The following is a 10669-nucleotide window of genomic DNA, read 5'->3' on the forward strand; positions in this document are numbered from 1 at the left end:
TGACTGTAACTCAGGGTCACAGCTTGCACCAGTATCCCCCCTCCCCTACACACACACAGTAGGTACACTGACCAAGAGAAGCAACCTTGAGGGGAGCTCAGAGTGAAGTTGACCTTGACTCCAGTGCTGGAGGGGACATAGGGAAGTAAAACCACCTGTACCTTCAGCTTCCCCAGAGAGCTGGCTTTATGAAGGGAGCAGACAAGTGTGAGGACTGTGGCTGCTATCAAGGCTGCCTTCATCTTGCATGATATCTAGTACAGTTTTCAGTGAGTCCACATGGCTTTCTGATCTCTGACCCCATATGCAACACCCCCTCATCTTGAGCAGCCACTCCCCCACTTTGTTTGCAGAATAAGTTAACAAAATTTCTTTACACAAATTAATAATAACACACTCATGCACCAATGCTAAGACTCAGAGTCCAATTGTTTGATGTGGTGTAGCACAGTGTCCATGGAGGGTCTGTCCTGAGGGGAGTGAGAGACACAGGAGGTGATGAGTGGGTGGAGCTCCCTCCATACACCTTCCATACTCGATAGCAGACCAAGAAATACAGCAGCTTCAGGAAATCTGCCATTCACCACTTCACAAGCAAGCATTCCAAAACTGTACACATCATCTTTGTCCATGCACGAGACTGTGGGGGGAGGGAAAATAGGTTCAGGAAATTGCTCACATAAACATAAATAACACAATCTACAATTAAATAGACAGTAGTGTACAACACAGGAATAGAGACAGTACTATCCAATGAGAGGTTAATGGATTGTGAATGACACTGTACAAGCTTGATTGCGTTGTAACTATAAATGGGAAATTGCATGACCAATCTATTGAGCGAATTTCGCAATTCGTAATTGAAAAGTCGCTGTATTTTAAACCGGATAATAATTATTATAGTACCAGGAGTTCATGCACTCCTGATGTAGTACAAAATGGGATCATCATAATTATACACGTATAATAATTATTATTACAAGCCATGTACAAGACTATGTAGCTGGTACCCTACACAGGTTTAGAATTTAATATCGCATGCATGCATGTTGCAGAAAGGCTGCTATTCCGTGAAAATTAAATCCGCGAAAACCTTTCAACGGTCATTCTACGAAAGTTTATACCCTACCCGCTATACGGTATACAGTACACACTGACAGTGGTGTGCCCGGAATATCTTAATTTTTCAAACCTCCATCTCATGAATGATCCTAGTAAACTATAGGCCTTATTCTGTGGGCATATCTCTGAGTACAAGGGTCAGAGAATAACGAGCAAATTAGGTACACAAATAAATTCTAGAGAATGGATTACAAATTTCCCAGCAAACCTAGTGATGGATGACTATCGACACACCCACTACTTAACTGTAACTGTTTCCACATTAACCCCTTTGAAACGTACGTACCTTCCTCGTAAAAAGCCTGCACACTGAAACGTTCGACTCCTCCCCCAACAGCAGCTCCCTCGTACGAGTTGTGATCTCAATACGCTCAATTGAGGCTACAAATACGTCACAACGCAGTGTCTGCCCCGTGGCTGCGTGTGTGTGTGGGTGTGGGTGTGTGTGTGTGGGTGTGATAAAGTTATGGCCGTTCAACAACCCCATCAGTTTAATCAATGGTCCGAGGACTGCATGTTTACGTTGCCAAAACTTGAATTCAGTGGATCATAATTATTTCAACGATTTTCTGATTATGTGTAAGCTTAGAAAGAGACCTCAAAGTTCACAACAAATTCTGGCCGCAACAAAATTTTAGATCGAAAAACATAATTTGAAAGGTCTCTTTCTAAGCTTTCAGAAAAAAGTATCGTGAGAGTTTTGACATTAGATCAACGGAACTAAAGTTATGGCTATTGAAAGATGTTCAACTACCACTCCCCTGCATGCTAAGTCATCAATTTCGGCCATTTATTGCTAAACAGGAGATTAGAATGGAGTGTGCGTGGGAGTTGTATAATCCTCTTTATGAGCTCCTAGCAATACATATTGCATAATGTACGGTACCTCCGTTTTATCAAAGTGAGCCGTGTTTTTGGTATCCATGGCTACCACTAGGGACTTCCCCTTGGTCCTAGTGGTGAGCAATCCCCTCCACCTCACAAGACCATTCAGTCACCTGATATAAAAAATGTATTACAATCTGAATTATACAACTGTCTACTACACTTTTCTTTGATGCAAATGTTCGTATGAACTGTTCTTACGTGCACTTTGTATTCTAAATATTGGTACAGCTCAGGATAGTGACGTTGAACCTAGCGGTAGAGCAGTTTTCATTTTTGTATGATGCTCTACAATACGAAAAATACGAACATTTCTACCTCACGTAAATTACTCGCTATACGGTAATTATTATTACAAGCCATGTACAAGCCTATGTAGCTGGTACCCTACACAGGTTTAGCTCTCAACAAGCTAGCTAGCACACTCACATTCAATTGGTGCTGGTATTTGAACTCTGTTTGGGGGTCCCAGAGAATGACGAGGTGTTTGGGGGTCACTTGCACTGGGTCGTTGATCTCCACCACCTGGTGCTTGGTTATGAGGGTCGGGAGGTCATGAACCTCACCAGTGTCTGGGTGCTGCAAACAGTCAAGTAACTCAATGACGTTATCAGGAATGATCAGAGCCGTGGGTTATAGTGAGGGCGCCCTTGTTTAGAGGGTGATTGAAGAGCAGTATTTCATTAGATGTCAGTTCTGGTGGATTGCGAAGGAGGAGAGAAAGAAAGAAATTGACACTCAGGGAGCTGTGTGTGTGTGTGTGTGTGTGTGTGTTTGTGTGTGTGTGTGTGTGTGTGGGTGGGTGGATAAGTACAGTATGGTGTGCAGTATAATAAAGAATTACATGTACTGTGTACTAGTATACACGTTGCATGCAGTCAACACAATTCCACCAACCTTATGATACTGGGATACCAGACTACATTATGTTCTGGTGGTTCAATTTCAATGGTTTTATGGTTTTATGAAATAGCACAATCAACCCCCACATTATGAGCAACAAAATGTCAGAAAAAGACCAGGACTGTAGTCCATGGTATTTAGCTGAAATCTGGCTATAATTATGATCAATTTTAAGCATACCAAATGAATGAGCTCCATTTAACTTAAAAAAAGCTCCCATAACTTTCAGAATATATTCTCAATCAGACTACCGAAATTCAAGTTACAGGCTCTCAAAGTGGTACAGCCACCACTGTACACATGTAACTCTTATAGGAAGTTCTATCAAAGTAATGGTATGCTAAAATCAGTGGCAAAAGTTGTCCCCCTCAACAACACACTTACTATCTGAGTCCTTGTGTTGTAGTGAGGAGGTCTGGGGGGTGCATGGGTAGAGCATTCTGATTGGACGATCACCACGTCCATGCAGTGATGTGTAGTTGTCAAACGCCCTGGCCCCATACAGTGTTATTTCAATTTTGGTTCAAAGGACGCACAGGAACTGCAGGCAATTAAGACATTGAAAGTATTGTTGTTTGACAAAATCGACTAAATCTTAGTCCATCAACACGTACACTATATTGCAATACTCTGCACAGGAAACTGTAGACAATTATGTAATTACGATAACTACAGTGCAGCAAGTGTACCTGCATGAATATTGTGATTGTTGGTCTGAGTCAATAGAGGGTAGTCTGGCATATGACCAATCACTGGTCGTATCGTCATGGAAACAGGTTTGGCAGGCACAAGAGATTCTGCAAGGACAAATGTAGCTCTGTATTATTTAGATTTAGCAAGGGGACAATGATCCACTATCAGGAGCATGCACGTGGTGTGGCTGTACGTGCCTGGCTATAATTATCCAAACTCATAGAATGGAGTATTGTATAGCGGGTAATTTTCGTGGGGTAAAATATTCGTTATTTTCGTGGGCAGGCTGACCTCCACGAAATTTTAACGCAGGAGTGGCTTATCGTAACGTAGGAATACAGGCAGGCAACGAGACTAAACACTCACGAAACTACCGTTTCTCGAGTTGAACGAAATTTTTACCCCACGAAAATCACCCGCTATACGGTATGCCTAGCGTTATCTTGTATATAATAATTACAAGATAAACATACAAGTGTCTAAAGTCTGTGTTGAGTTTGACCTTCATAAAGTTGTCATAACTTAATTTGTCATACTTCACTGAAATTCAAAGTCCATTAGTTAAAAAGCCCTTCTATCTATATGCTGTAGAGCTGGTAAGCTCCAACTAGCTAAAAGTTAGCATTTTCCGTGTAGAAGTCCCAGGCATACTTGTCCACCACATAAAGCATAAACTAGAGCACTAAAGTGCAAACCCTCGGCTGGTGACATGATTATAAAGAAACCAGAAGACTGATATAATGCAGTGCATATAGTGATGTTGTTATCATCATCCATGACTTGCACAGCAACTCAGGAGCAATAAAACTAAACCAGACTGGAGGCATGCTGAAACATTTGAGAACAGGTAGTAGTACTATAAATATATGCACTGTGGATTAGGATCACAGCAAAGAAGCATGGAGTCTCAGAGAAGTATGGCTCCAGGTCCTGCATGGATCCCAGTCAGCTAAAGCAAGCTTTCTGCTTTAGTGACCCTGTTCCAATATTGTTCCTGGTATATACAGCTTTCTACTTTAGTGACCCTGTTCCATTGTTTCTGGACCTGGTACAGGATCACTTCAGTTATAAGTAACGCATGTGCAAGTTCTGTTCAAGCTACATTTTGCTCGCTTTTATTAGACAACGAAGCTTTAACACCGAAAGCTGCCACTATTAGAAGTACTGACTTGTTGTGTGGAGGCTACCCATGCTGTAAACGCAGTGCTAGAGCATCCAGGTAAGCAGACCCAGTCACAAGCTTCTTAGCTTTTGCTCGTTTTTATTTGACAACGAAGGTTTAACATGAAATTCTGCCACTATTAAAATTAATAACTTGTTGTATGAAGGCTATCCATGCTGTAAACGCAGTGTTGTGGCATCCAGGTGAGTAGATTCACCTGTCACAAACAAACAAACAAACAAACAAACAAACAAACCAAACGACTACTATAACCCGTGGCCGCCCACGCGCCTCGGGTTAATGAAGCCATAATTGACCTAATAACTTCCGGGGTTGAACTCAATGCAAATAGACTTTAGTGTGTGTGTGTGTGTGTGTGTTGGGCTAACCTCAGTGATGATAATCTTGTGGTTCATTTTGTCAAATACATTCACAGTGATGGCGTAGTCTCTACCCTCCTCCAACATCCAGTTGTTGCCGGGGGCGATGGAAAAACCTGGAGAAGGGAGAATCATAAGAATGCACAATCAGCATTGTTTGTTTAACCCTTTGCTCACCAAGGTAATGAGGAGGGACGACGTGTATTCCAGCACTTGGTTTAGAGGCTGATGGAGTGTGTAACATGTCTGGAGGGTGGCTAAGAAAATGATGACATCATCGACAAAGTTTCTAAAGCTCTATGATATCAACCCTTTCCCTCAGACGGACCTTGACAGTACCAGTGTGTTGACGCCCGCCACCAGCACTATGTCACCATGGAGACCCTGCAGCGGATGGGGGGTTGGGTGAGGTAAGATACTAAAGGTACGACTATAACAGGAGAGACTCAGTACACACGTACACAGGGACAGCATGGACAAAGAATTCACTGGTTTCAATTTCAATATTCATTAGCAATGTTACAATAACTCAACAATTTAATAATAAAAATAAACTAGTAAAATATTTGCACTCTATTGTTGTAACAATCAGACACATACACCACACCACACTGGTCTACTGCTATGCCATGAGGGTATCTGAACTGTCCTGGTCCAGATCCATTTGATCCAAACGACTTGAGAAACACTCCCTCACACGTGAACACTGAGACACGATAGTTCACATTCTCCCCCACATACACCAGATCATCACTGTCCACACAGATGCTGATAGGCGAGTAAAGTTCTCCATTTCCACTGCCTTTCTTCCCAAACTGCCTCAGATAGCCACCATCGGGTGTGAAGACTTGCACTCGAGCATTAATATAATCAGCCACATACACACAACCACTACGATCGGATGCAACGCCCCAGGGAGAGCTAAACTGTCCATTACCACTGCCTTCACTGCCGAACTTGCTGGAGAAAGTGAGGTCAGAGTTGAAGATGTGAACACAGTGAGCACTAATATCAATCACATACACCTTCCCATTGACACTGTTGACACAAACACCAATCGGATTGTTAAACTGTCCAGGATCATCGCCATGACTACCTACTGCTGCTATCAGGTCTCCTCCACGTGAGAATTTCAACAGTCGATTATTATCACGATCCACCACCAGAATATTGTCATTACCGTCCACTGCCACACCTTGAAGACTCTTCATCTCTCCAACAGCTGTGCCTCGAGTGTCTAATGTTCGCAGCTTGTCTCCTGTGGGGCTAAATATCGAGACAACACCAGCGTCCTGTTCAGCCATAATTATCTCCCCAGCTTGGTTGAGTGCCACTCCATACGGTGTCTTGAGATCATTGATAGCCTTGATAACAGTTCCTAGTTTATCGATCGTAGGCTTGACTGCCACAGGGAATGGACTTCCTGCCACTTCCTCTCCACCCACTCTCACGATCAGCTTGCTGGCCCCGCCCACTGTCGGCTGGTAGGAGATCTCGTACTCTCCCTTCCCTCGTTCGTTCACAACACATTTTGTGGTTTTGTCAGTTATTTTGGAGATAAATTTGGCTTCTGGTGGGGCTGAAATTTTGGCGGAGAGGAATCGACAATATGCAGTTACTTTTTGTCCAACAATTGCTTTTCGAGGAATAACAACATCATAATACAAGGCACCGACTTTCTTGCACTCTTTGACTAGCTGAGCAGAAGGCACAAAACAGGTGTTGGTTGTCTCACGAGGCTCTAGGGTGTTGGGGTCAAAGGTGTCCACCAGCTCTCTCACTTGCTTCACCACACCTTGCTTCATCTTGAGCACGTCTCCTGGAGACCCGGTACGAATGCTCTCCCTCACGAAATGCAGGCAGCTGCTACGTTGGGTTTGGAGGATCTCCACCTCCTCTCGCTGAGCAGAGAGGCTCTTGAGCTGTTGTTGGGTGTGGCCTTCCAACTCCGCCATAAGCTCCCCCTCACGAGCATCAAGAGCTCGACGAATCTCATCAAATTTTGAGTGGATATTGGTCGCAAGTTTTCTTCCGTGTTCAATAATTTCGGCATGTCGTCCATCCAGATTGACGAGAGCTGTGTCGGTGGCCTCTAGCTGTTTCTCAACGGGTCTCAGGGAGTCCAGGATCTCTTTCTTGTGGCTCTCAAAGGTGTCGGAAATCACACAGTACTTGTGGTCTTTGTGTATATGAATGATGCAATCTCGGCAAATCAACTCCCCACAAGGTTCGCAATAAAGTTTCATGTTTTCGTCGTGTTTGGGGCAGCGAGGGGACGTCTTCTTTGGGGAAACCAAGCGAATCAAATCCCCATCTACTTTTTGGATAGTAACAATTTCGTGATTCTTGAGCTCGTCCCATTCTTTGTGTATATCAGTACACTTCTCGCAGATGAACTTGGTGCATTGTCGGCAAAAGCTGGTGGCTTTACGATTGGTAACAGAACACTTCTCACAGGCCAATTTCTGAGGCTCTTTAATCTTCTTGAGTGTTTCCTGGATGTCAAAGAGATGGTGTACATTGAAGGCAGCCTGGAGGCCACTCACACCAGTGGGGGGTAGGGGGGTGGGCCGGCGACACTTGGGGCATTCCAGCTGGCCTTGTCGATTGTGGGCAACTATATCCTCGAGACAATGTTGACAGTAGATGTGGAAACAGGAGAGCAGTCGAGGGTTGGTGTAGGGCTCCAGACAGACTAGGCATGACAGCTGGTCCTCCACTTTGGAGAGAGCTTCTTGAGCAGCACTCGGCCTCTCAGCCATTGACACAAAACTGAGGGGGAGAGAAAAGAATAACAATAGGCTAAAAAGGGGGCGTGTCAAGCTTTATAATAATAATAGCAAAGAATTCAAGCAATGAAAACTACAAACAAATGTATCAGAACGTGTACAATAATTATGCTCACCTTTAGAAAAGTGTTTAGTAGTAGAAAGAAAAGCTCAAAGCTTGGCAAAAGCAGCTATAGACTCACAGCTCTCACAGTGACAGGTCAGGTGATGCATGCACAACAATATTCATAGGATCAAAGTATTGATTATGGTTAGACCATAATGGTACACACATACTTGTGGCTATATTGCCTAGCAACATTCTACACCCACTCTATTGCTAGCCCTCTGACCAGTTGCCTGAGATACAGACAACACACACTCATACAATGTCACCCTCCATGTTAACAACACTCCATACCATGTTGAAATTGATCTCACATCATGCACCCAATGCACACACACAAGATCACAAAATGTATTCAAATTCATCATAATACAAAATCAGCATACATACATACATACATACATACGGATGATAATCTCTATGTGTATAATTATGTTAGAACACTCTTAATTGGGTCCATGAGATGCATGGTTGAGTGGACTCCATTGCCCCACCCACTCACACCACCGGCCTTCTCTTGTGGTCGGGATATTTACGTATCAAAACTTTTCTTGCTAATGACAATAATCCAGTGTTGAAGGGATGAGCAATATATACAAGCTCAACAACGCACCGGGAGATACCCAGCGAGACAGAGACGAAACAATCAACACTAGGCAATTATTTCCAAGTGCTCATTGTCCATCACCCCAATGCCCATACAAGCAGCCTGAGACCACTTGTGTACAAGGAACAAACATCATTATTGAGAGGGATTGAGAATACACACATTGATTAAGAGTTGGTGCAACTGAAACCCAGCCTTCAAGAGAAGCTCTAAAACTGTCAGACAGTGGACTAGTGGACCTGCTAGACCCAACCCAGTCACTTAGACCAATCTACACACACGCAGTTTCCAAACTGAACATAACACCCACCAAAAGAGAACAACCTGAACAATCCCTTACAGATACACCATAATTATATCTACAGACAAATGACATTTTAACCGAAATCGAATTATGTAACTTAAATGTGTTTAACTACCCCTCCCCTCAAGAAGAGTACGTTTGATCTTTAATGGTTACTAAAGCACACTAACTACAAACAAAAGGATTATATGTACTAGCCTCGTTCACCGGCCTACCCTGGGATCCAGGCTATAATTATATGTACATGACATAATTATGTACAGTACATGACCTTGCAGTATTGACCCTAAACACACACCTGGGTACATACTGTCAAGGAGGTCATGATGAACACACACTAACCTGAGGAGATAGGTTCTCCCTGGAGAGTAAGGAGGGCAGGTACTGGTTGGAGGAGGCCGTGAGAACAGCTGCACCAGACACACCTCCCAGTCTCACACACACTAGAGCTGCACAACAGACACACCAGGATGGAGCACGCCCAGTTTCCCGATCACCTTCCCACGTACACACACCTCTGCACAACGGCCCAGGAAATAGGTACAGTCTGTGGAGTGTGTGTGCAGGGGAGGGGGCGGTAAACACAAGCAGTGCAGAAGTGTGGGCAGTGAGCAAGTGTAGTTGTAGGAATTAATTTTCTGACAAAATAATCTTCCCAACACATACACTTCAAAAAACCTCAAGGCCATTTATTCCCAACAAACTGGACTGAATGCATATACAGTAGTTCCTTCACAAGTCCCTAACACACATACACAGCTGTGCTTATGCAACCCTCACCTTCACCTGCCTTGAGGAAGTATCCACTGCCATCTTTGGTGAAGGACACCTCCAGCAGCTACATGACACGGTCCAGTAGTCCATGGATCACTTCAAACCCGGGGGTACGACTATAATACACTGCACACAACCGACGATGGTTCCGTGTTCCCACATCTACAGCATAGGACACACAAATTAGTGAGCTTTGGCACTGCGAGCAATTAGCGGTTTTAAGACACTTTAATTGTATACAATAGTGCTTTCTCAGAGCTACAGAATGCGTCTTTGAGTTTGTTAAATAGGACGTTCCTAACACAAGTTATGGCCTCTAAAAGATAGCTCTAAAAACAAACCTGATTTTTCAACAGCCATTACTTTAATACCGTTGATCCAATGTCAAAAATGTTATGATTTTCTGAAAGCTTAGAAAGAGAGCTTTCAAATTATGTGTTTCGATCCGAAATTTTGTTGGGGCAATTTGTAATTTTCCTCCTTGGACCATGGGCTATTATTCATGGTATGGCCAAATTGGCAAATACTTTTATCTCTCAAATATAAACTTTGATGACAAGTCTCTTTCTAAGCTTTCAGAAAATCAGAAAATCATTGAAATTGTATCCAAGTTATGGCAGCTAAAAGATAGCTCTGAAAATAGGCCTGATACTGAAAAAACACTCACGCCTTCCCCTAGAAAACAGAAGATTAATTAATGTCATCACTTTCATCTCTCAAAAACTGCTTACCTTGCAAACAGTGTCCTGGCCAGCTCATTCTTCTGTGGAGTGAACCCCAGACCAGCCAGAATACAGCCAGCTCTGTGAGTGAGTGAACACAGTGTGTAAGATGGTACTTGATCTACTGGGTACAGTTACCTTGCTGGTGCTTTGTCAGGGTCTATCTTCTGTAGTGGAAGGTATACCTCAGCCAGCTCATCAGAAGCGCTACACATACAGAGG

At 43.4% G+C, this 10669-nt stretch overlaps 2 protein-coding genes across 18 annotated transcripts in view; both read right to left on the reverse strand.

The window, feature by feature from the left end:
* Window positions 1–10669, reverse strand: part of LOC135333424 (tripartite motif-containing protein 2-like) — a 56208-nt gene that overhangs the window by 15942 nt on the left and 29597 nt on the right. For 3 of the 17 annotated variants that reach the window (XR_010393902.1, XR_010393903.1, XR_010393901.1), the window contains 4 exons: window positions 3295–3451; window positions 2437–2753; window positions 2009–2259; window positions 656–1539 (listed from right to left, as the gene is read on the reverse strand). The exons of 1 other annotated variant lie outside the window; for it this stretch is intronic. The gene's annotated coding sequence lies outside the window, so the exon portion shown is untranslated. 13 more of the 17 variants (XR_010393899.1, XR_010393898.1, XM_064528390.1 and 10 more) reach the window with 11 other exon arrangements.
* LOC135333427 (tripartite motif-containing protein 2-like) lies at window positions 5563–9031 on the reverse strand. The gene is made up of 2 exons (XM_064528400.1): window positions 8051–9031; window positions 5563–7917 (listed from the first exon to the last, which is right to left on the reverse strand). The coding sequence occupies exon 2, from the start codon at window positions 7905–7907 to the stop codon at window positions 5700–5702; it is 2208 nt and encodes a 735-aa protein (XP_064384470.1). The 5' UTR covers window positions 7908–7917; window positions 8051–9031; the 3' UTR covers window positions 5563–5699.

This window comes from Halichondria panicea, chromosome 3, assembly GCF_963675165.1.
Source record: "Halichondria panicea chromosome 3, odHalPani1.1, whole genome shotgun sequence".
NCBI classification, from domain to species: Eukaryota; Metazoa; Porifera; class Demospongiae; order Suberitida; family Halichondriidae; genus Halichondria; species Halichondria panicea.